This window comes from Ooceraea biroi, chromosome 6 (genome assembly GCF_003672135.1).
Source record: "Ooceraea biroi isolate clonal line C1 chromosome 6, Obir_v5.4, whole genome shotgun sequence".
Lineage (NCBI taxonomy): Eukaryota > Metazoa > Arthropoda > Insecta > Hymenoptera > Formicidae > Ooceraea > Ooceraea biroi.
In genome coordinates, this window is record NC_039511.1 from 16,810,394 (window position 1) to 16,835,182 (window position 24,789).

Below are 24,789 nucleotides of genomic sequence, written 5' to 3' on the forward strand. Positions count from 1 at the left end.
ATCAATAGCTCCTCCGTGCAGGGTGCGCGTGCGGGTGCGATGGCGTTACCGTGCACCACGTAGAACACGTGTTGAAGTTGAATGAGTATCGTGGGTGTTGCGAGAACGTGTTTGAAAAAGGTCAAGCTAATGCGGTACACGGTTTGTACAGGTTGACGTTTTATCGTAGGTATCAGCTTTTAATTAGTAATTATTATTATTAATTACTCAATTTTTCTTCCATTATTTAGCATAAGAGATTATAAACGGCAAATGATCTATTTCTGTCAATTTTTGCGATTTCCAATCGCGATAGCGCAAGTGACAAATAATTAGGCTAATTATTTTTACTTCTCTGCGTACCTTTGCTTCGAAAATCAAACTCCTCGTTTCAATCTTTGCTCAGCCCTGAACCCTCCTGGAGGAATATGTTATTTAAGGTTGTCAACGTCATTTTACAGGATGCAAGTAACATTTTTAATTTATTAAATCTATTGCTGTTTGTCGTGTAAACACATCCTTCAAAATAAAAATACAAACCATCTCCTATGTGTATATGGATACTGATATTACATTTATATCAATAATTACACGTATGCGCTATATGTACATATGCGTTTGTAAAACCCCATAGTTCACATCATCAAGATTCCTTGAGCAATGGATTTCTTATCGTAGGATCAGTGCCTTCGCAGTGGATGGAATCGTAGGTCCATTTGCGATTATTCCTGATTATTGTTTTTAAAATCAATTTTATAATAAAACAATATATAACTTTACAACAAAGACTTTTGATGGAAGGTAGAAAATACCTGCACTCGTGAGCGCATTTTGGAGAGGAGCATTTAGGACATGGAAAGTGACAACCTTGGCAGTCCAAATCCAAGCAATCGCAAAGATCATCCGACGTTTGTATGAAGATACCTTTTTCGTCATACAAATATTTTCTGTGACTTTGATACAATCGACGGTACAGTTTACGCTTCTCTCGCTCGCTGTGCTCGGGATCAAAATTCCTCAGAAATTTTTTTGTTAAATTATCCACGCCTCTCTGCCTAGAGCCTCGAGTACTCTTCTATAACATTCAAATAATTCATTTCTACAATTAATTATATTTATATACTATATATATTTCAATAACTTGTTACGACTTGTACGTACTTTCTCGATGCGTGCTGTAGTCTGGTTCGACGTATTTTCACCATTTGTCGAATCACTTGCATCCATTTCCTTTTATTTATCTTGTGGTCGTGAACTTCTCAAGACGGACTCAAACTCATTAAAATGTTATATCATCAAACGTCTGGTTAGAATCTGTACGATTATTGTATAAATAGGATTAAATTAATGATCTTAGCAATGCAATTGTGAATAATAATATAATGTACAGCATACGTATCGTACATATAACATACCTCCTACCACACTTTCTTTCACTCTTTTCTACACGAGTGAGACCAGTAAATACAAGGTTGAATTCTTTTATCTCAAACTTTCACGTAGACTCATTTGGTAGCTTTTTCTATCTAGTACAAAGTTCGTAAAGTTAAGAATGTCGCTCGAAATTAGGAAAATATCAATAATAAGTAATTAAAACTGTTCCCTTATTGATTTGATCCCTCTATACCTTGATTAAAAACATTTTGTGAGGTTAGAAAATCTATCATAACCATCTAACGTACTGTTTATATCGTACTACTGCACTGTGTCGTACCATCAAAGTTTTCACGCATGCTGATTCTCAAATTTTCTATATTTATTTCTTATTTATCTTGTACATATTATTAATATCTTTACGCAATTTACAACAATTTTAGATGCAGTAACATGCTGAAAAGGTCAGATGGCGGTACTGTACTACTGGCTGACTTTAGGCATGCGCACTCCATCTCTAATCTAACCCAAACCATTTTGTACAAAAAAATCATCGATAAAACAGATATAGAAAATCGCAGTGATTTCAACAATTATACAAACAAATTGATTGAAGTTGTGGAATAAAAGTATGGCTTGGAATAAATAACATCACAAAATGTTCCATCTTTTGTTTTCAATGAAAGAAAATTTAGTTTTAGTTTTACACGATCATAATTTTGCTAACATACCATATAACTATATACGAGTATTGTGTGATGCAACAAAAGGAAGAAAAAAGAGAGTTAACACGATTTTTCGTCAGCGATACTACATCAAATATACACACATGTGTGTAACACATTTTCAAGGCTCGTTCTTATCTCGCTTTCCTAAACATTTCAGATCGAGATTTATTATTTCCTTTCTTTCATGTATATACATAAGTAATTATGCGAATGTGAAAAAAGAAATTTATAATATTTACGAATAGCATGTAGGATATAGACGCAATGCCTAAGACTATAGTTTGAAAAACTGCATCAATTATAAAGAGTAACATTTTATTCAGTTAGAAATTCAATGGATAATAGAAGATGGATAATAAAAGAACAATCTCACTCTAAAGACTATGAAACAAATTCCATATTATTCAAAAAATTGTTATCATTTTTATCATTAAGTACTATTATCCATACTTTCTAAATCTAGCTGTATCATAACTCGCTTATATAAACGTTACAATATTCTTTGCCGTGAAATCAAGTACAATAATTATTATTGTCAAAGTGACTTTTGATATTAATTGTACAAATAAATTATTGTTTTTTATTACATTTAATCGCACAGTGCTCTTTATTTTATTTGCCATTGTCTTAATCACATTAAGTTTGAAAAATTTCGGTCGTTGTCCGGGTTATTAGAATTCAGCATTCAGCAAAAGAAAAGCGTAAATTTCGACGTAATCATATGATAATGCTTTCAGGATAAGGCACATAGTGACGATATAGCTAGAACGAAGCGATTATTTCTTATCAAGTTTTCTATTGGCGGAAATTCTAAGCGCTAACGGACACTGGACGCTATTCATAATCCGATCTTACCTTGTACAAAATTGTCTCTTGATATATGCTCTTAAGATATCATTAGCCGATCAGAAGCTTTATTAATGTGTCTTAGGATTAAACACGTAATAATCTTCAGATTCTAAGATCGAACTATGAATGTCGTACCTGAATATATAATTATATTCATGAAAAACTAATTTCAATCAAAACTACCATACAATGATCATTTTAGTAACTGCGATCCTTCTTGCTGTATGAAAAATTTCAGCCTTTCACGCTGTTCGTTGATGTTAATACTATCAGATTTGGCTTTCGGATTGGAGCCGCGTTTTTCGTTCATCATTTTCGTTCTTGATACAGTATCAGGTTACTTGTCTCACTGATGAAGTGAAAATGTTTATGAGATATCGAAACAAAAATGACAAAAAACACGACTCCAATCTACTAGAAGCCAAAATTGATAGTATAAAGGTCTCTATACGATTTAGTTACTCACACAATTCGATACTATCACGTTTATATAAAGTATAAACCAATCTGTATTGTATTTCGATCGCTGCTACAAGTGATTTTACGTAGCAAATATTTTATTTTCATATTCAAATATATACTTTGTTGTATACTATATGTTAATATGTGTATGTGCGCGCGCGTACATAGCTATTGCATGTGGCAACAGAAAAACGGAATCACATGCAAAAATGTAACATTGGAAACATCCTTAATTAACGATAAAAGATTAGTATAATTTTATAAAAGTAGAGACACGTTTACATTATTTGTTAAATAGCAGGAACTATGAAACGTCTTTTATCATGCATAATCAGTATAGTTAAAGTAAAAGTCGATAATACACTTTCAACGTTTAAATGTATTTGTGATTTGATTTCTTATCAATTTCCTATTCTTCCCTCCTTTTCCATACATACTATTTCTAATTAATATACTCATTTATAAAGCATTTATTGAAATATGAATATTTTCCCTTAATTTAATTAAAAAAGAAATTCATAAGAAAGACGCTATTCAAAAATATATTTTATTAAGAACCATATGTTTCTTTTTGTTTCCTTCTTTCTTCTACAAAATTTCGTTTTTCGACACTAAATTACATACAATCTATTTTGGTTCAATAGTTTTAGCAAACAAACGATAATAACATTGCAAACATATATTCTGATTTCTAACAGATATATAAATATAAAAATGATGAACACTTAATCTCTTTGTGAAACTGCAAAGTACAAATTGTTTTGTATCAATCGTTTAGCGATCGCACGTGATTCTGATTTAAACCATTTCACGATTTTATTTAAAAGAATGATTTAATTCAGTAATGTTCAAAATGTACATATGTGCGAGAGATAAAAATTTTGACAAATTTTTATATTTCTCTCTCTCTCTCTCCCTTGCTGCATTTAAAACTGAACATATTGATTCACTATTATAAGAATCTACCTAATTAAGTACAAAAATGTTTTATTTTATTTTATTCTGATATTTTCTACCTTCTGTTCATAGTATAAAGTATGTATAATATGTAGAGACCCTCTAATAAGAGTCTGGCCATAGAGCGATTTGGAAATGTATCGTGGACTATCTGTAGCGCGTGCGTGAGCGTATTCTTAACGAATATGTATATCTTTTTCTCTCGCACGATTTTGACCAAATCGCTCTATGGCCAGACTCTTATTAGAGGGTCACTAATAATATGCATATATAAAGCGATATAAAATGCACGTGCGAATATAACCTATATATATATGATAAACAGAAAAATTCTGTGTAGGATATTCAATTTGTTTATGCCACTAAAACCTTTTGCTATAAGAGAAACTACGTTTGCAACAAATAAGTTAGACTATCGAGCGTTTCCTCTTTCAATCTTCTAATAAGTTCGCATATGTGTCCTTATCCCATTTGATATATACCTATACTTATAAATTATAAAGAAACAAAGAAAACTAAACAAACGGTCGCATTGAAATATTTACATAGATTGATTTAATATGGATAATACACTTGAATTACGTGAAATTACATTACTATTATTGAATAGAGCAAGTGTATATCCTTAAGCCCAGTATGCGTGTATTGATTATGGATTTCATTTGAGTACCCCCCCTCCCGGATATGAAATGTACGATCGTGTGTTTCAATCCGATTGCGTTTATTGTATTAATATATTACCTTTCATCAACGGTCTAATACCTTCAACATAAAGCTTGTTTTCTCTTACATTGGTCACTATCGCACGAGGAGGAATAAATCGAAGAAAAACGAAACGTAATAACGTGTCATAGATGGACATAACGTGTTGTCATAGAGAATTTCATCTACCACCCACGATTTTACCGACGATGCCTGCGTAATTCGTGTTTCTGTTCCTCGCACAATGGTAATCAATATAGAAGACGCAGGTTCAGAGTGAGAGATACTAGAGTTCCACTGCGAAAGGTCAATAGACGAAACCAGTTAATATCTGATATTGTTAATGTCATTAGACGTACGCTTGAGCAGTTTCTTTACTATTGATGCGTTGTAAGAAATAGTTGTTTCGATACCTATACCCTGCAATCGACACTTTATACCGTTAGAATCTGAAAGAAACAAAGGGTATCAAGAGCTATGATCTGCTGGTAAACATTCAGCGATCAGACTCACTTACATGCTGATACGTTGCACGCCAAGTATTATACCTTAAGAAATACAGAGCGTTCAGCCAATTCAATTTATATAGCTTTTGGTACCCTCTGGATCTTAATGGATAGATGGCGCGTGTATGTCAATTAAGAGAACGTTGAATCCTGAGAGTTCAGAACTTTTAATTAAGGCTGGTCTTAATCGGTCAGGGAGATCTGAGCAAATCCTATTAACGCTTTGTCATCTGGTATTTCATTCGCCGCGTAACCGGAATTCTGTAACAGCGCAGGAGATTATGATACTGGCAATAGTGAGACGCACGCACAGGTTTGTTTTTGTTTTTGTAATATATTATAATAATTCAATATGATGCTCACCAACGAAAAGGTTACCGTTCGCAATTGTCCTGCACTTTCAATCAGCTTTTTTAAATTTGCGGCTATTACCACAACATCCTTGCCATCAACCAAACCCGCAGCGACCAGCTCTGCCGCAATTCCTTGCGCGGAATCCACTCCGACAGTAAATTCAAATCTAATATCATTCAGCTCCCGTCTTTCATTTCTACAAGAAATTCATTATTTATATGATATTACTTTAATCATTTGCTATAACTACATATTAAATTCTGCAAGAAACGAATTACCGTACCGTAATCTGAGCACCAAGTTTATAGGAACATTTTGCTCGGTAGTTTGTATGGCGAGTTGACTCGGCGCTACCTTGATTTGACCGTAATACTCATCAGGTTCGCCAGTTTCCTCGTCGCTGCTAGCCTTCTCGATAGTATTGACTGGTAATGTCTCCTTGGCACCTTCGTCGCCGCTCGAACCACCGCTGTCCTCTTCCTCCGACGACCAGACCCATTCTCCGGTCACTGTTCGATGCAAACGTCCCGACGTACCAGGTTGTCTTTTTGATGCCTACGCAAAAAATGTGATATCTTGCAAAAAAACAACTTGCGAAATATATCCAATAAATTTAGAAGGCAAACCAACAGATTTCATACATGTACAAATATTTATATGCGCAACACTTATCGGATCTTGTTGATCTTACGCAAATACACACCTTTTGTACACGTGTTTCTAAACTAGGTCCAATTGCTACTAACGTCTGCTGTAGATATTTCTTATCTTTAGCTTTCTTAAAAAACGGGTGCTTTAGTAGTTCGGTGGCCGTTGGTCTGGAATAATAAAAAAAAGTATACACACACACACACACACAACTAGTAAACATTATACAGAGATAAAAGTACGAAAGCGCAGCTAGACTTACCTTTTGGTAGGATCTTTTTGTAAGCAATCGACGATCATTTTTCGGAATGTCTTTCCATAAGCTTTGTACTGATCCTTGTCATCCGCAGCAGTGTCTAGAGTTGGCGGGTCGTTTTGCAACGTCAACATCAGAACTTTCATAGGAGGATATTTATGGTACGGCGCCGTACCGCTGGCCATCTCGATCGCTGTGATGCCAAGTGACCATATATCAGCCTTAAAATCATAGCCATGGTCCTGCACAAACAGTTACACATATTATAATTGCTTTGCAGCGATATACAGATAATGGATCGTCAACATTTGAAGTAGAATCGTGCTTGTGAAAGTCACATGCTTGCCAGAATTTTCAGCTGCAAGCTTTTTCACAGAGAGGTGTATCAGTTTACCCGAAAATGTGGACATTTGTTTTTTCTTTCTCATTACTACAACAACTATTTGATCTTTAAATTGCATTCTTACAATTGCAGAGCATTAATACTTTGGAAAGCTTCGGAAAACCTGTGTCATTGATAGATCATTGATAGATATATCTACATTTACACAATTTAATAAAAATCTCTTTAATCTCCTACTGTAGGCTGTGCACAAAATTATTCGATCAAAGTACAAGAGTATTCACACACACGTATACAGATACACCACAAAAGGAAAGGAAAGAAAAGAGATTAAGTAAAATATAATAGCATTAATAACAATATCAATATCAACAAGAGATCAATTTCGCGAAAATTCATTTAATAAACACATTCCGCGCGATGCAAGTTTTTTATGCAGTTACATGCCCAACGTAAGTCATGCTGAAAGAATAAAATGTGACTGTGTGTAACGTAAATTAATGCGTAATGTAAATTAATTTATAATTTGACAAGATGACAGGAATGCTTTGTGGCGCACGCAAGATATATGTATATCATTCGATGTAACATCCATAAAATGTTGCATACATTTAATAAACACATACACAAATGTAGACATAGAGAACACGCAGGCTAAGAAGTCTGTAGTGTTACTTTCCTCTCTCACCTGCTCCATGACCTCGGGCGCCATCCAACACGGTGTACCGACAAAGGTGTGTCGGACCTTCTGCCGACTTAAATCACGTCCAGTCGCGAGCCACGCGCTAACACCGAAATCAGCGATCTGTACCGTGCCATCCTCGCCTAGTAGGATATTACCCGCTTTTATGTCCCTAATATTATTCTCCCATTAAAATTCATCTAGATACGATAATAGATAATAGCGAAAATTTTGCTGTTTTTTTTTTTTTTTTTAACATAGACAGTTTTTATCAATAACAATCGTAACAACAAATTAATCAAGTGAGAAAGAAAGAAACACATGGTCTGTAACTTTGAATGGAATTTTAACAACAGCCGAAAAGAGAAAAAGACATATTTTAGAATACCTGTGAATCTGTCCATTACTATGGAAATATTCAAGCCCTTTGAGTACCTCTCGAAGCACCGTCGCTATAGTCGCCTCATCGAATACTCCGTGTTTGCAATTGGTTGTCCTGGTTTTATGCTTGATAATATCCAGCAAGGATCCACCCTCCAATAGTCTCAGAACTAACCAAAGCTCTTCTTTCACCACAAACGATGTATAATACGTCACGACGTTCTCGTGGTTGCACGAAGACATTGCTTGTATCTCTTTCTAGGATTTGCCCATAAAATGAAAACATCTCCATTAAATACCATCTTTTCTATCCTCGTGTAAAACTTGTCAATTCATTTATATTTATACAGAAAAAAACATCAAGTGGTCTCTCACTCGGTGCTTTACATATTTTCCAAGTAACATTCCATTAAAATAGAGATAGTACTAGAGATACTCGACGTAAAACATTTGTATCATCCTGGATACAGTATGCATTGTAATTGATAAGATTGTTAATTCAATGAATCATAGAATATATAAAAGTCTTATCAAGAGATAGAAGCATGTCATTTTATTGATCTGTCGCTCAGTAAAATCCAATGTCAAGATTACAGTGAAATACTCACCAGTAGCTCATCCATGTTCGTATTCCATTTTTCCAAGTTTATTCTTTTGATCGCGCATTTTTCTTGTCGCGGAATGCAAAATGCTGCATGCACTACGGCGGTCGCTCCAACCCCTTCAATTTGAGAAAAAAATTAACGTTACTAAAAATTTTGTCCAAGATTTGTCGTTTCCTAAATTTCGTACGAATTGATAATTCATCGAAGAGAAAAGTCATTGAGACATGCAAGTTTTAAATCTGCATACGAAACGGCAGATTAAGAAGAAATCACAATAATCAAGAGATAAATAAGTTTTGCGGGAGGGAAAAGCAAAAAAGTTTCGCTGCACTCTTAGCGCTTCTTTTCCCTCGCCCCTTACGGCATGCATACACGATACTGGCACGCGCGCGCGCCGTTTCGTCCTTCGCTGCACAGGTTAGGTACGAATTCCCTTTTTACGGACAATAACGTTGGACGTATCACGTGACAGCGAGAATACATGAAGCAGAAGTGAGCCTCTGTTCACGGAACAACAACGACAACCGACTGTCACGCGTTTGATCGATATTTTCGGTGCGTGTAACGTGCGCGTGATGAACGTTCAACGTTCAACGTTCAACGTCACCGACACCGTTATCGCTCTCATCATCATTATCATCGTAATTGTTGTAACGCTACTGTTGGTTGGCGCGTTGCGTGCCGCGCCTCCATCGGATGGCTGCAGGTCGCGGAGCGACGTCGATGTCACGGGCAGCGACCGGCGCCATGCGACTTTGGAAAAACCAGCAGGAGAATCGCGCGCGCTCCACTTGACGCGCGATCAAGGAGTCTCGTTTCGTTCGCGTTACTCATTTCGCGTTACTCATTTCGCGTTACTCACCAATAACCTCCTTGAGCTCATAGTCGTCCTTGGTATTCGGCCAGCCCTGCACGACCGTGGACGAGCTCGCAGACGCCATTTTGCTAGCCAGTGCCGGACCGAGACGCGTGTGCCTGCTGGCTGCACGAGTACCCCGCGATAACGACAGCAAAGTGCTGCCGGCGACCAGCGATCCACCGTCACGTGGTGAAGCAACTGAAGCAGCGGAGACAGTGGCGATGGCGACGATAGTAGGGGTGGTTACGTGAGAGTCGCAGCGATCGTTGGCCGCGAGCACAGGTGCTGCGCTTTGGCCGTCCTGTAAAGTCGATGATGCCACTGTCGTTGGTGTAAACGCCTCCGGCTGTAGCGGAATGAATGAGCGAAACGACTTTTGCCGGAACACGCCGGGCGAGCAGGACGGCAGCACATCCGGCGAGATTTTCCTGAAAAGGATTTTCAGAGCGATCGGTCCCGTGGACTCATTCGCCTCTTGGTAAGTTTGGGGTAAGTTGGCGTCGATGCGAGCGCCACTCGCACCTTCGTACTGCCCGCTGACAACATTCGGTAGAAATAGAATCGCGTTGCTGAGAGGGCAGTTGATGCGATCGTTAAATGTATACTCTTTAGTTTTTAATTTCAAATTGCGAGATATTCGACTCTCGACTAATGGCGTCTGAGTTTACCCAGATGTAAAAGCAATTTTTTAATGAGAAAAACTTAATTGAAAATACTTGTACAAGATGTACACTCGAGTCCGAACCGAGCCTGATCACGATAGTCTGTGCGATTGCCGGAACCGTCAGTAATGCGAGAATTAAATTATTATTTAACGTTTACGTTAAAATATATAAAGACATCTTGGCACGTATGATTCTGCCAAGTCCATATTTGATGTTTTAATTCGAAAAAATCAACATAAAGATCATCGGATCGAGCTCTATTACATATTGATTTATATTTATGAATACATTTTGAAATCTCGAAGAATATAACCAATATAACCTTGAAAAAACTGTATTTTGGCTTATATCATAATATTGGAAAAAGAGAAAAACGATTACCTCGAGCCGACGACTCAGGAGCGCGCTATTCAGTGGCATGCAGTAAAACTGCGTTCCACATTTAATAAATGTATCAATGATTCTCTCTCGCACAATTGACGTACATCGATTAGGGAATTCAATTAAACCACGCCCTCATGGATATATTGTCGCCATACTTTATTTGCGCGGGGATTTCACCGCATTACCATGACCTTTACCGCGCGCATCGCAAAGCGACAGGTGCTCTTCCCCCATGTGTGACACATGTGTATATAAAACCTACCATGCGTCATATATTTCCATTCAGTGATTGCGCATCCCGACATCCACAAACATTCACCCTTGGAATCGATTATTTCGATTAAATCGACCGGCGGGGATTCGAAACGAACATGTACAGGAGGACGAACATTCTGATCGTAAGTCTCCATGACGTATACACGTATACACGTATACACGTATACACGTATACACGTATACACGTATATAAACGAGGAATAGTCGTGCGGGACTACGCGTTTCGTTCCCGAACGAACGGCGTGAACGCGAAAAGTCATCTCGACAAGTACTCACCTATTTCTGCCAAGTACTAGAGTTGTCAAGAATCGACTGTTTTGAAACTTTAGCTGCTCCTGCTCCGTCGATACAGGTGCCGTGCCGTCCGGTACATCTGACTTGCGTTGCCCCATACCGCCCACGGACCTGTAAACGGAGATAGGCGTTCACACAAGTTGCATGTCAGCAAAGATCATAAAGATCAAGCGCTCGTGATCGCCACGTTGTCTATTCTCTTCTTGTTAGATTTCGGTTATATTACAATAGCATTTACAACTTGAGAAACGCATATAACGCGTATATTTGAAATATCGCTCCAAAAACTGCCTTTTCAGATTGATATATACGGAACATTTAACTGTTTACTTTCTAATCGCGTATAATAATACGTGATGGAACTGAAGGCTTCGGCTTTAAGCGTGTGGAATATTTCGAAACTGACGGTTGGCCGATTGTCACCTAAATATCTAGATGGAATGATTGAGCTTGGATTAGCCTTACTGGGTTATTTTTAGCTATCGAGAAGGGGCTAGAGCCTATCCGACCGACTAAAAATAATCTAATGGGAACAGGTTGATTAAAGTATCATAAATTTGCTTTCTCTTTGGCAATATTTAGCGAGTAAACTTCGCATTGCTACACGGAAAATATGAAGCGCGCGCGTTGTGAATAAAGTCACAACAAGGAATTGAAAGCGAGTTGAAGTATATTGTACATGCGCATACCTATTATAGCATTTTATCCAAGTTTTTTTTCTCTAAGCAGCTTTTTTATCATTCATAATTTGTAGTATTATCCTAAAACTGGAGTGATTAATAATTTATTTCAAATTGTAACAAAATGCGTGACATCATCCGTGGCATTCCATCAACAAGAGTTCTTCCTCTCAACCCCGGGCATCACTTGATTACAATTAACAAGTCTATAACAGTCCTGTTCCAAACTAGTGGTCTAATTATTTCCTCAAACACGAGAAGCGAAGATGGCATCTGTGACATTTAATAACACGCTCCGATAGATCGCTTATTTTAGCACGTAGAAACATTAACGTTTTTATATTTAATCTTATTATCCATTTAAAATGTTGTTGAGTCAACATAAATTTCTCGTTTCCAAGAAAGAAATTAATGTGCAAATCTCCTCATTTCCTGAAATTCATTTTCAGTGTTTTAGTTAAAATACTAATATCGAAGTCGAAACTTAAATGGTAATCAGTTGGTGCAAAATCACACACAGGAGAATACGGTGTGGATGCAGTAACAAATTCAAACTTTTAATTAATGAATAATTAAGATAAGAAACACATGACGTTATTCTTTTGTTGTTTTATTCCTTTATTATAGTAGTATCGAATTTACTTTTTTAAGAAACATGATAGTGTCTAGCACCAAGTTTCAAGTTCGTATGCAAGCAATGATACGTATACACGTATACGAGACTTTTAGTTTTGAGCGGAGTTCAAGCACGATTATTCTATCTCTGTAACGCTTGGACCAACTGATTGTAAAATGGGTTCGATCGATATAGCCCTTTTATATTCTAAAGGTGTCTTTGCTTTTATCCTACATGCCTTATGAGATATTCCGTCACAAAAATCAAGGTAGCTAAATTCCGTGTTTCAGAAATTTAGAAACCGTCGTCACCCAATGCACAGTTTAAGCTTCTTGTCACTAGAAGTGTTTATGATACGAGTAAACAGTAGCTAAAGAGATTAAATGTTTGGTTGACACGTTATGTGTGAACCGTACACTGATTGACGTAGGCGCGCAAAACTTCCGTTAAATATCGTTGTGTACATGTCAATGTAAAAAAAAGGCTAAAAAAGGCTAGAAAAGGCTAAAAACAGGCTAAAAAAAGGCGCCAAGTACATACATGTGCTGCGGATCATTTGAATCTATTTTCTGTTACAAAATAAATGATATTAAACATTGATTAGGTGTGTGAATTAATTCGCGCGCTACCGCGATTTTCACGATATTCAAAGTTTATTCACAAAAAATCAAATCAATTATCAATGTTCGAAATAATCTCCATCTCATTTTGTATGATTTTGCTTCATCTATCAGGTAGCTGACGAATACTCTCGCGAAATAATCTTGGCGGTTTTAGTCTTCAAGACTTTTTCAGACCATTCTTCCATTGTTTTGAACTGTATATTAGCACGGTGATATTGTAATAGAGTGATCGGAATAGGTGATAATTCGACGGGGCTAGGTGCCGCATGAGGAAGAATTTTTCAGTCCAAAGCACAAATGGCATCCTTTGTCCTCAGCAGCAAGTGGCCGAGCTGCAAATTGATTTGCTTAGTTCCTTGGCCTTGATTATATCGTCTCTTTTATTCCAACGTATCATTCACACGAGTGAATTGCTCTGCAGTAACAATCTGGCCAGGATCTTGTCCAGCAACTTGTAGTACAACGGTTTTTACGTGCCACCGGATACGTAGCAAAATTTTCTTGCTACGAGTGTTGAACTTTAGAGTAGATATCGATGGCCGAGATCTGTCCACGATTTTCTGCGGTTAGAATTGTCACGCAATATCCATTTTTATCACCCGTAATATGCAAAAGATTACTTCTCATAAACCGAATCAGCAAGAACATGGCTGTGTTGAACCTTCACTGTTTGTCTTCCGGACTGAGCTCACGTGGAATCCATCTATCTTCCTCGTGAACGTTTCACAGTTGATATAAGCACACGAATATACATATATTGATCATGAATAACTCGAAATTGCAGTGTCAATTCTTGCTGAATTTGAGCGGAGTTTTCAACTCGAGCGACTGCTCGAATGTCTCGAGTTTTCAAATTTTCTTCAATTGAGGTCCCTGATCCGAAAGATTATATTTCCACTTTGAAATCTCTGATACCACTTTTTGCTTGCATCGGTCATAACACCATCATTTATCCAGAGCAGAACAAATTATTTCTACAGCTTCTTTCTTTTAAATGCTTTCATTTAAATGCAAAACGAATGTACCTCAAATATGCTGCTTTTCGGACACCACCGTGTTCACTACTATTTTATCAAGCTATAGATCATTTTTTTACTAATTTTTTATCAATATTAATGTACAAACTGACAAAAGCAAAACATTTTTCGAAATTATTATTTTTACACAATAGATATCAAGTTTTTTAAACATAATTCTCTACAAAGAAAAAAAGCATCGTCTTATCTGTTGTCGTCCAGATCGAGAATTTTGTGAGATTCCTGAGTTAAGAGTTTAATATTTAACCACCGCTGGATTAAAGCAGCGATTTTAATTGAAGTTTCTGACCGACCAACCCGGTTGCCTGTCGCCTACGTTCAGTTTACTACAATGCATGACTACAATATATTCTCCACATTTTCATTCTTTCCTCTATCTCGTATCGTGTCACGCGATATGACGAACGTTTCCTCCATTTATTTATTTCATCCGCCTTTACGTTCAGCGTTTTCTTTAGTTGCTTATTTAATTCGATTTAATTCCAGGTATTTTTGTTTCGAAGCTTATACAGGTTTATTCGCAATACTTTCTATTTCAAAATCGTTTCGCTTTTTAGAGACACAAAAGGGAAAAAAATTACATTTGCTTAGATCACACAACACAATTTTCTCCCGTATCTTTGTCTTTTCTTGTTGATCGGAAATAATTATTTTTTAGAAACTAAATATAAAACAATCTCTAGCCTAATTCGAGATATCCAAAAATTACTTTGAAATATTTTTTCTACGATACAAACATCCTCCGAGCTATTTTTAATACATTCTGTATTAAATCCGCGACGTTACGTATTTGTGTTACATGTTTGTATGAATTAATGGCTTCTTATTGCTTCAAAATTCTTAACGATATAAAGATTTATTGGATTGACTTTGCATCAATCTTAATTAGCACATATGCAATTGTATAAACAAACGTGTTTCGCCGATCGCCGCCTATAGAGGAATTATATTTATTGCAATATCGTTGTGTTTCAATTTGCTGGCTATGAATCTCTCATCGTATAGAATTCTTCGATTTTTAGCTACTTATATTTTTAGTTACTAGTTTTTCGATTTAGCTCTTGAACATTTTGTTGCTAAACTCTTAATTTAATTTAGGAAATAAAAGTTTTATCATATTATGCTTGTATTAATGATTAAAAGAATAGGAAATTGTAGGAAAGGATATGTATAATCTCTCGTTCCCCCCCCCCCCCTCTATGGCATTTATTTCTGACTGATTATAATTCAATACTCTTGCGCGCTGGCTTTATTACATGGCGCTACTAACCAGTCACATGTTCGAACTTTATTGATTAAATGGTAAATGATCGTGCATTTATTGGAAGGACTTATATTCTACAAGTACGATCGTTTAAATTGAATTCCATTGATATTACGGAATCGTGCTGTGGTTATTCTGTTATATGTGCATTGATACACGTCTAAGTATGTGATACGAGGTTTGTTCTACTTAGCTGCACGCTTTTATTTACCCAATACTGACTTATCTTTCTCTTTCATTCCATATAATTGATATTGAGTAATGAGAACAATTGTAAGTTTCGTGAACACATTTCAAAGAATCACATTTTACATTTTCGACAGATTTCAAGTTGCGCTATCGTTGAGTTTGCTTAATAACGCTGCTTCTCATCAATGGAACTTTTACTCGGCTGGTAAACCGAGGGTCAATTGCTTATTAACTCAAAGAATGGCTATTAAAGTAGTTCCACCGTCATTGAAATCATTCGCGAAAAAAAGAAGAATTATTATATCCGTACCGAAACAAACGCACGATTGTTTAATCTTCTCTCGAATTCATGGAATTATTTTTGACAAATTAAAAAAAAAAGGAAGAAGTAATTGTGAGTTGAACACGTAAATGTAATACCTAAATGTATTACAATAGAAATTAAAGCCTCAATTAAACAAAAGAGAATGAAATCGTCAAATACCTAGAGATCAATAAACACCTTTGCAGTGACATGAATTTATGAAATTAGATCGAACAAGCTTGTCGAAACAATTGATCTCAACAATGTTCCATCAGCAATTTCGAAACAGCTGCGTATGAAGTATTATCAGACGTCATTGTATCACTCATCATCATGTGTACACCATATCGAAAAGTATTAAAATATCGATAAGTATTAAGAAAGTATGAAGGCCGATATGCGTACCTATAAATGCTACATAATTTTTTTCATGCTTTTCTTGGTAAAAATATCACAGTATTTGTTGTACTTTTTTTCTTTTTTTAAATTCTATTAATTTTCGATAGATGAATACTTAGAAAATTCGTGATACTCAATTCGTTACATTAACATTTTGTAAATTTTTGCTCGAATCCTTAAAATAGAAATAAGAATCATTAGCTAGACTTTTTAAAATCCATGGTAAACTTGAGAAAAACCTGTCGTTAGTAATTTGACATTCGTTGATTATCATTTGCCAAAATCACATGTAACGATACTTTAATTATAAAATACAAACAGGTAATGCTCGTTACCGATCTTTGATCGGTTCTTACCTGGACGTTGATTTTACAGAGTTATTTGCATAGAGATCGGCTGCCATAGCATCAGTGTAACATTCCGGCTCATGGATATTCCAGAAATAAAACTGGAAACTCGTCTTTTCACAAACGTTTTTCCTGTTTTTCTTTTCTTTTTTTTCTAAAAACCACACGAGTAATCACGTTGCCAGCAGAATCCTCGAAATTCGTAAAAAAAACTTCACTGATAATATTACAACATCAACCTGGGTTCATTCTCATCGCGTAAATAAAAATACCAATCGTCGCAACCCAATATGCTCGTTGGACCGACATGATCCTCGTGTTATAATTTACGACATGTATCGTGTTCTTATATTTCTCTCCTTGTTCCCCTCCCTTTCTCTTTTTTTTTTGTATTTTTTATTACCGCAACACGAAAACTTTGTCGAAAGTGCGAAATAACATTAGAACCATTTCGGGAAAAGAGCAAGAATATTCACGCGGTAAGTTTAAGAAAATATCTACTGATCGACTACGCATTCAGCAGACGAGACGATCATCCTGTTGCGTTCACCGTTGTGACCGAACTATGTATGTCAGACGCGCGGGCACTGTCAATTGGATAACTACCTACCCCACATTAGTACAGTGTTGTGTGCAGAATACATAACGCTGAGATACTGAAAACCAACACGTCTCGCGTTTTCCGTCTCTCCCCCCCTTTTGAATCACTTTAGTCTTATTTCTTCTTGTTTTTTCTTACATATCTGTATGCGCTCTTTTGTTTTTGTTTCTTCCTTTCTCCAATAGTTCTATGTACATCTACTTCTACTTCATTTTGTTACATGTTCTCTTGATAATTAATTTATGAAAGAGTCATATTTTACTCGCAGATGACTGAACTTTTTATCCTCGGTCACGTGTCCTACGGACTGAGTAAACGACTAAATCTTACTCAATTACTAATTAAGGAAAATTTGGTACCCGATTTCTATCAGTATCCTCTATATGACATACCAGTGAGGAGAGATATCTCTTATTTACCAGAAGAGATCTATGACGTAGAAGATGCAGCGAAGCAGAATAAATTGCAACAGTTGAGCAGAGATAATAGAGGTTTGATACCGGTTAGTAAAATACTAATTAGCAAAGGTAAATTATTCTTTATTGGGAAAAATATCGCTAGAAATATTGAGTCGTAATTATTACTTTATTGCATTTAGTAGAAACATATTATTCATCAACCATATTACGTGTAAATTGATTCGAAAAATCAATGAAAATCGGACCGAACTTTTTGACTGACCTGACTCGAATGCACGTATTTAAAAACTAATCTCTTTAAATAAGCACAGTCTCGAAAATGAAAATCAATTTTGCAAGAATCTTTGATAATCAAGAATCTTCGGTTTATTCGTTTCAGTTCGTATATTATTTCTTATTTAATTTCTTCATTTGTGTTACGTTAAGATAAATATCTATACATATATATATACCTCTTGTAACATGTATAGGAATATCGTAGTCTTTGCGAGACAATAACTAGAAGAGTAGAAATTGCCGATACGGATTACGAGTATCAACCTCCACATTACCATGAAGTCTTTTGTAAGAATTCATTGTTAGATGACGATAATGAAGAAATAATGAAAAGAGCTTTACAGCAGGTAATGTATTATATCTATAGGCATAGAAAATCTTTATAAATTTATTAGTAGTAATGGAACTTTAAGATTTAATGTCTCTTTTTTTAAATTTTAGCAATGTGTACATCCGGGGTTTCATTGCGTGCAAAAAAGTCGAATTCTGTTTCTAGCTAGACGACATTGGGAAAGTGAATGTTGGGAACCCTATACAAAGAAAATTGCTAGTGGTTGTGATTGCATGTGGCCTGTTACCACTCTTGGCGAAATAGCCCAGCATTATTAATTTAGTAGTAAATTCACATTTATTAGTAAAGACAAAAATTCGTTGCATAGCAATACATGAGAAAACTATGGAACATGTATTTCCAATAAACATAATCTTTCTCTCACCTCATTTCATTTCCTCTCTCTCTCTCTCTCTCAAAAATATTATCTCAAGTATTATAAAACAAATAAATGGGATATAATAAACAGTGTCATTACACCCCGATAGTTTCTTCTTTTATACTACTGTACTTATATACTCCTGTTAAATTATTTGTCGCAAAAACTTATACAAGATAAAAAGTTTAGTGCGAAAAACATCTTTCTTTGTGAGTTTACTTCCACGAATTTGCTTTATGCTTTGGTAAGAAATGGAATCCGTTAGGCACTTTTCCAAGTAACATCTCGCTGTAAATAAACAAAATTGTTATTCCATTGCAATTATGGATAAAATCAATGAGTTTTCAACGAAAGTTAGTAGCAAAGGATAGCCTTACGACAATTTCACCCAGTCGGCGCAGTTGGAACTGGCCATCAGTGTCTCCATATCGTCGCGACCTCTGTAAAATGGTGGTCTCTCATTAATTCTCTGTGGTGGTCTCTCCAAAAGTCCAACTGGCACATATCTATAATGTATATTTGAACGTGAATACACTTGAACAAAATGAGCATTTATTCGCACGGCGAATTTACCTATGAAGAAAAGAAATCCATTCTAGCATAAACCTCCTAGTGGTTTCGATGCCACGGGTGTCTGATCCCCAATGCTCGAGTCCATAATTCGTGTACTTTTTCAGAATATCAAATCGTTCGGAACTCGATATATCAATTAACTTCCCTTCCTTGATCTCGGTAAAAATCCACGGTTTGATCAATGCTCCGCGGCCGATCGTGACACCTTGCACCGTACCGTAAATCTCTTTTACTCGTTGATAGTCGTCAAAAGACAGGATATCGCCGTTGCCGAATACAGGTATCGGTTGCGCCGCTACTGCACACTTTTCTATGTACTCCCAATCAGCCAGCTTGGTATATCTCTGCTCACGGGATCTACCGTGAACCTGAAATACCATTAAGTGAATTACCATTAAGAGGGTGGTTGACTTGTGAATGGAAACGACTACGCGCAGAAGGTAATTGACTTGTTTCAAAAATATTCTTTCTATATATACATATATATCTCTGATTTCTAAAAAGAAAATAAAGACACTTGAATTAAGCAACGGTGAATTCAACGGACTTACTCACGGTAATCATCGACACACCCCAGTCCCGAAATCGTGGCATCAAGTTATGCGCGATCGGTTTGTCCATGTACACTCCTGTTCTAGTCTTAACGGATAACGGTATGTCCAACACCTGACTGACAGACTTTACCACGGTTTCGAGAACGTTTAATCGATTGAGCATGCCACTACCGCCGCCATGCCTATAAATCAGATCGATAGGACAACCGAGATTTAAATCGATGTAATCCACATTAATTTCGCGACTCAGTAGTTGAGCGCATCGCGTCAAGACTCCTGGATTGTTGCCGCAAAGCTGCACACCGAAGATGTCTTCACTTTCATGCCGCTTCACCAACGCCCATTCTTCTGGCGCGCCTTTCAATATCTTTGGTGCCAATGCCATCTCGCCACAGGTGATATCGGCGCCGTATTCCTTACAGATCCTTCGAAACGGCAAATTACCCACCGTCGTCAACGGACTCAGCAGTATTTTGCCATTCCAGTCGAATCGCTTCTTCTCCAACCGTCGTGATCTGATGAGATCGCTCTCGTCGACCGGTCCGATCCTCGTTTCCTCTGTTCCTTCTTTTCTATCCAATATATCTGCGCAAACGGAAGCATCCGATTTCGTTTTCTCGCAATTGTTGGCACAAATATCTTTATTCACTCCACGACCATTGCCATTGTCGGCAACAGTGATCGACTTTGCGATCACGTCGTTCGATTTCAGATTATCCTCCGTCTCCGTTCCATTTTTCGAAATTCTCTCTTGTGTCTTCTTTCTCGACGGATCGTTGGCCTTGACAATTGCTTCTGCCTTGGAAAAATCGTAGTTGCGCTTTCGCAATTTGTATTGCAGATCCTTGCGTAAGTGATTACTGATTGCTGGCAAATGCTCGTTATATTCCTTGAATTTCTTCTCGTCGATAATATTGAAACCGTCTTTGGTCAAATGTTGTAAACCCATTCTGCACGTGAGCCCTCTTGGGCACTTACCAGTCAGTTCGAAAACGTGACATCTCGTACCAATGTCCTCTGGTCTTATCTTCAAATATTCGTTCCGATCGTGCAGAAAGGTGCAGCGCTGATTTGAACATTTTCTCTTGGATTCATCAACCGTTTGATCCGCAATCCAGGGACAGAGACTCAACTCTTTCGAAGCCTTGAACGGAGGTGGTCTTGCCTTATTTTGACCTCTGAGCTTTTCCTTCTTGTCTTCCTTCAGTCTCTTAGCGGATGGTTCATCCGTTGCATCTATCGCGTTTGCATCTAGAGATACCTTCTTCTTATCGGTCTCTGTCAAGCACTCTTCGCTCAACTGTCTCACATGAGCCTCAATAATGAACCTGTGGTATCATAGTATTTGGTATACGTTATCATCACGATACAATATATATTCTTTTATATATATATATATCACATGTGTTTTAGCTACGAAACATTAATAAAGAGTACCTAAATATGAATTCAAAATATTTAAAAAATATTAAAGCATGTATAAAAACATTATTTATACACGGTCTGTCCACGTTTTGATACGACTGGTACCGAAAACGAATATAAGACTCGATTGAAAACTGTACTCCGTTTTCAGGATCGCCTTCAATCGCGCTACAAATGCGAAATACACCTCGATGCGGGAGACGCGCTCTAATTTGCTAATCTTAATCAATTAAGTATTCACTCTTTACGAACCTCGCTATAGGCAAATGCTATAGGATTTTTTGGTTCAACTCGAAAGCCGTCTACCATTTTCTAAATAAATAAAAGAATATTAATATCCTAATAATAATAACATAATAAATGTCTCACGCGCTGAGCCAATGCTCTCGGCACACGTCGATGAGCTATTACGTGTTAGCAAGTTAGGAACGAGCACAAACAAGGGAGGGAAGAACAACGCGTCGTTTTCCAACGGTTGCTAATAGGTCGTGTCTAAATTACCGTGTCCACGCTTATTATTTGGAAAATAACATAGGACTTTTTCACTCTATTCAATCCGCTCTGCCGGACACTCCGTAGACGTATCGCGTAAAATTGAGTTCTGTTAAAATCGTATTACAGCTGTAATTTGTAGCCGTCACGTGGCTGAAGCGAACAAACTAGTAGGTTGATCAAAAAGTCCATGTGAATCTTTTAGTAAAATTCAAACGCAAAACGCTTATCGATATAAAGTTTTCCGTTATTGGAAGATCCGTGCAAAGTTGTTTAGCGAAATTAATTCTTGATAGAAAATTTTGAATGTTATTAAAGCGATCCGCATGGGCTTTCTCCGGTGTAAGAATATTTCTGAAAGGTTAGGAAACGAAACGCTTGTATGTAATATTCTTCTAAAGTCCATTCACAGCTGAAAGATCGACTAAAAGTCAATTTTAGGTATACGTACGTACTCTTCTTTTATCATACACACACCCTTCTGCTTATCTTCGTTATAATCAAATGAACAATTCTCCTGGTATTTCTCCATTTCTTCCACTTCCAGCACGCAGTCCGCGGAGAGTGCACACTTAAAGTTAGAGGTTAAGTTGTATCGGTTACAGTTCTTCCTAGGGTTTACATGTCGGATAGAAAGTGGAAAAAATCAAATTCAATTTGTCAAGGATCTGATAAACGGTATTAGTGGGTATTGAGTCCATTGGTCAATGACAGAAAAATAGTAAAATTTCCCAATTGTTACATGTCAATTCTCGTTCTCTCTTCTTGTTTTAAAGCTGATTACATTTCCAAATTTTGGTTTTAGAGAGGTTAAACAGATTAAACGTCAAAGAAATTAAGTTTGAATAATACAAGATTATTTCCTGTGAATATTATGGAGTATTTTATTGTTTTTTTAGATTTAATACGACACAAACCATATTTACGATGCATCGTGTAATATATATTTCAGTAAAATTATTAAGTCACACATCCTAAAACGAAGAGAGTAATAATGGATAGTTCTTCGGATGAGGACGATCCGTATGCAAACTCTGCTGCTCGGTTAAAAAGTAAGCCTCTTCTCATTCATAACGTTATATTAATTTCTACTTAATCTTGAAAGAGACACAAATATACTTCATATTTATGAAACACACATACATATATATGAAATTTCCGAAAGATAACATGTTGATTTTATGGTTTCAGAATTGAAAAAGAATCGTCTCGAGAGAGAGAAGCTTTCTGTTAAACTGGAGGAACTTTCTTCTGCCAAGTACGTATTATGTACATAACCATGAAAAAGTTTCTTGGTTAAAATGCAGTTTTTAACAATTGTATATACTGAAATTGGAATTCTAATAATGTTTTATAATAAAGCAAGCAAAGTATAATATTGTCTACTTTGTTGTTAGCATTGAACAAATAAGTAATAAAAAAACAGATTTTGATTTTGATGGCATACAAACACGAAGCAACGCAACAAGAGGCAGAGGAGCTAGAAGTAACATTACTGTTAAACGGATTAGACAAAGGGTAATTTTTGTTACACATCTAGCAAATATGTTTAGATGGAGGTGACAATTTCAGTAAATGTTTTTGATAAAACTTGTGACTAAGTTTATGTTGTTTTCAAAATAAATAACATTATGTGTGTGTGTATATTAAGTATTTGAGTGGAATTTAAGCTTATTTATGTACATACGGTTTCTATATCAATCTTTCAGCATTCACCTATTGACCCTTTTGAATGCGATATAGAAATTGTCTCGATGGAACAGGAGCCTAAAGCAATTACTGAACTTTGTAAGAATGATACAATCACACTGTCGGATGAGGATGCCTGTAGTGAAGATGAGAATTATGAAATAAATGTAAAGATCTGTTGGAGATCCAGCAGACTCGATCGTTTGAGTATGCACAGAGTATGTATATCGATACTATGATACTAGCAACAATGTAATCTTGTAGCACACACAATTACAAGTGTAATTTGTATCTTCCTTCTTGTTGTAGCATGATAGTTTTAAAAGAATCTTTCAACATTATGCCGACTTGGAGAAGGTTTCTATAGACGAGATCCTGATGATGAAAAAAGACAAGATCATTAACCGTACTGACACTCCTGCTTCGCTTAAACTTTCTGTTATAGACATACTTGGTAGGTGTGGATGTGTAATTCATATGAACAAACTGCTGGTTTTGTGTCACCGTAATAAATAATTATTTCTCGCTCGTAGATGGTGGCATAGTGAATCCGGGCATGAACACCTTATTCGAGGATAAAAGCAATGACAATACATGTAGCATTAAAATACAGACAGCGAATAAGAAACAGTCATTGACCATCTTGCTTCAGAAGAATCAGCGATTTAAAATGCTGTTGGCTAGTTGTGCGGAACAATTTGGTGTAAAGGAAAGTAGTCTGAAGCTTTACTTTGACGGAGAGCAAATCAGTCCAACGGATACGCCCGAGTCATTGGATCTCGAGGAAGAAGCGTGTGTCGATTTACATATCTCTGCATAATATATAATCGGGACAATAAAACATTCCTTATATTTTTACACTGTAGCCTCGCTAAAAAGAACTGTTCATCCTTCACTGTACACTGTACACTGTACACGTCAGCGTGATCATTGTCATTGTCATCATCATACACTGACATTATTTCGTAATCACATTGAAATTATTACAATTTTAATGGCTGTATATAATTAGTAAACTTTATTTCTAACTTAACACAAGAGAAAGTTTATGCGTTATATTTTTAATTTCACGTAAAAGGCATTAATGTAAATTACTTGCGTATACAAAAATAAATGATATTATTTGAAAAACAACATGTATCTTAATTTCGTAGAGACGTAGAACATAGCAATTAATTAATCTGGTGTACCGTGTTATACCGTTCACATCTTCACAATATCGTATAATCTTGTATCATTTAACATTTATCAGGGAGTAAATAGAAATATTAGCAACTATGATATATA

General features: G+C 36.3%; 5 protein-coding genes and 1 long non-coding RNA gene across 19 annotated transcripts; 3 read left to right on the plus strand and 3 right to left on the minus strand.

Annotated features, from left to right (window-relative positions):
• Nucleotides 1-49: 49 nt before the first annotated feature.
• On the plus strand, nt 50-528 carry LOC105284474. 2 transcript variants are annotated; one of them, XR_002193667.2, is made up of 2 exons: nt 50-165; nt 231-528. It is a non-coding gene; the product is annotated as an uncharacterized LOC105284474 (long non-coding RNA). The 2 variants fall into 2 exon arrangements; XR_894882.3 differs by having other exon boundaries at nt 50-141.
• LOC105284475 (ARL14 effector protein) lies at nt 442-1,805 on the minus strand. Its single transcript, XM_011348001.2, has 4 exons — nt 1,395-1,805; nt 1,141-1,293; nt 792-1,054; nt 442-707 (listed from the first exon to the last, which is right to left on the minus strand). Exons 2-4 carry the CDS (start codon nt 1,204-1,206, stop codon nt 623-625), a joined length of 414 nt encoding a protein of 137 aa, XP_011346303.1. The 5' UTR covers nt 1,207-1,293; nt 1,395-1,805; the 3' UTR covers nt 442-622.
• Nucleotides 1,411-17,626, minus strand: LOC105284467 (serine/threonine-protein kinase OSR1). 5 transcript variants are annotated; one of them, XR_003406686.1, is made up of 12 exons: nt 16,773-17,626; nt 11,287-11,415; nt 9,689-10,113; nt 8,830-8,942; nt 8,229-8,479; nt 7,838-8,012; nt 6,822-7,057; nt 6,615-6,729; nt 6,195-6,466; nt 5,921-6,107; nt 1,662-5,818; nt 1,411-1,505 (listed from the first exon to the last, which is right to left on the minus strand). XR_003406686.1 is itself a non-coding variant. In XM_011347986.3 (11 exons), exons 1-11 carry the CDS (start codon nt 16,817-16,819, stop codon nt 5,741-5,743), a joined length of 2,019 nt encoding a protein of 672 aa, XP_011346288.1. In that variant the 5' UTR covers nt 16,820-17,626; the 3' UTR covers nt 2,380-5,740. The 5 variants fall into 5 exon arrangements, 1 of the variants encoding a protein (XP_011346288.1); XR_003406685.1 differs by having other exon boundaries at nt 1,411-1,501; nt 1,607-5,818; XR_003406684.1 differs by having other exon boundaries at nt 1,607-5,818.
• Nucleotides 10,024-18,774, plus strand: LOC105284469. Of its 3 annotated transcripts, none has more exons than XM_020033329.2 (4): nt 10,024-10,163; nt 17,633-17,866; nt 18,254-18,406; nt 18,501-18,774. In XM_020033329.2, the coding sequence occupies exons 2-4, from the start codon at nt 17,633-17,635 to the stop codon at nt 18,666-18,668; spliced, it is 555 nt and encodes a 184-aa protein (XP_019888888.1). In that variant the 5' UTR covers nt 10,024-10,163; the 3' UTR covers nt 18,669-18,774. The 3 variants fall into 3 exon arrangements, with proteins under 3 accessions (XP_019888888.1, XP_011346290.1, XP_011346289.1); XM_011347988.3 differs by having other exon boundaries at nt 10,040-10,174; XM_011347987.3 differs by lacking the exon at nt 10,024-10,163 and adding an exon at nt 10,738-11,132.
• On the minus strand, nt 18,672-22,400 carry LOC105284470 (tRNA-dihydrouridine(47) synthase [NAD(P)(+)]-like). The gene is made up of 5 exons (XM_011347989.3): nt 22,269-22,400; nt 19,898-21,224; nt 19,343-19,710; nt 19,147-19,275; nt 18,672-19,057 (listed from the first exon to the last, which is right to left on the minus strand). Exons 1-5 carry the CDS (start codon nt 22,343-22,345, stop codon nt 18,985-18,987), a joined length of 1,974 nt encoding a protein of 657 aa, XP_011346291.1. The 5' UTR covers nt 22,346-22,400; the 3' UTR covers nt 18,672-18,984.
• Nucleotides 21,844-24,612, plus strand: LOC105284471 (uncharacterized protein CG4449). Of its 7 annotated transcripts, none has more exons than XM_020033328.2 (7): nt 21,844-21,983; nt 22,713-22,865; nt 23,005-23,071; nt 23,211-23,331; nt 23,523-23,720; nt 23,812-23,956; nt 24,036-24,612. In XM_020033328.2, the coding sequence occupies exons 2-7, from the start codon at nt 22,808-22,810 to the stop codon at nt 24,320-24,322; spliced, it is 876 nt and encodes a 291-aa protein (XP_019888887.1). In that variant the 5' UTR covers nt 21,844-21,983; nt 22,713-22,807; the 3' UTR covers nt 24,323-24,612. The 7 variants fall into 7 exon arrangements, with proteins under 7 accessions (XP_019888887.1, XP_011346298.1, XP_011346295.1 ...); XM_011347996.3 differs by lacking the exon at nt 21,844-21,983 and adding an exon at nt 22,242-22,260 and having other exon boundaries at nt 22,766-22,865; XM_011347993.3 differs by lacking the exon at nt 21,844-21,983 and adding an exon at nt 22,246-22,260.
• Nucleotides 24,613-24,789: the final 177 nt, after the last annotated feature.

Coding starts and splice junctions, on each gene's coding strand:
- LOC105284475 (XM_011348001.2), bottom strand. CDS start 1,206: ATGGATGCAAGTGATTCGACAAATGGTGAAAATACGTCGAACCAGACT. Junction 1,055..1,140: donor CTACAGCACGCATCGAGAAA/GTACGTACAAGT, acceptor TGAATGTTATAG/AAGAGTACTCGAGGCTCTAG. Junction 708..791: donor AAATGCGCTCACGAGTGCAG/GTATTTTCTACC, acceptor AACAATAATCAG/GAATAATCGCAAATGGACCT.
- LOC105284469 (XM_011347987.3), top strand. CDS start 11,106: ATGTACAGGAGGACGAACATTCTGATC. Junction 11,133..17,632: donor GGAGGACGAACATTCTGATC/GTAAGTCTCCAT, acceptor TTTTACTCGCAG/ATGACTGAACTTTTTATCCT. Junction 18,407..18,500: donor TGAAAAGAGCTTTACAGCAG/GTAATGTATTAT, acceptor TTTAAATTTTAG/CAATGTGTACATCCGGGGTT.
- LOC105284467 (XM_011347986.3), bottom strand. CDS start 16,819: ATGGCAGCCGATCTCTATGCAAATAACTCTGTAAAATCAACGTCCAG. Junction 11,416..16,772: donor TCTGTAAAATCAACGTCCAG/GTAAGAACCGAT, acceptor CTCCGTTTACAG/GTCCGTGGGCGGTATGGGGC. Junction 10,114..11,286: donor CTAGTACTTGGCAGAAATAG/GTGAGTACTTGT, acceptor AATCCTTTTCAG/GAAAATCTCGCCGGATGTGC.
- LOC105284470 (XM_011347989.3), bottom strand. CDS start 22,345: ATGGAGAAATACCAGGAGAATTGTTCATTTGATTATAACGAAGATAAG. Junction 19,276..19,342: donor TGGATTTCTTTTCTTCATAG/GTAAATTCGCCG, acceptor TATACATTATAG/ATATGTGCCAGTTGGACTTT. Junction 19,058..19,146: donor GCCGACTGGGTGAAATTGTC/GTAAGGCTATCC, acceptor GTTTATTTACAG/CGAGATGTTACTTGGAAAAG.
- LOC105284471 (XM_020033328.2), top strand. CDS start 22,808: ATGGATAGTTCTTCGGATGAGGACGATCCGTATGCAAACTCTGCTGCT. Junction 23,072..23,210: donor GAGGAACTTTCTTCTGCCAA/GTACGTATTATG, acceptor CTTTGTTGTTAG/CATTGAACAAATAAGTAATA. Junction 23,721..23,811: donor ATCGTTTGAGTATGCACAGA/GTATGTATATCG, acceptor TTCTTGTTGTAG/CATGATAGTTTTAAAAGAAT.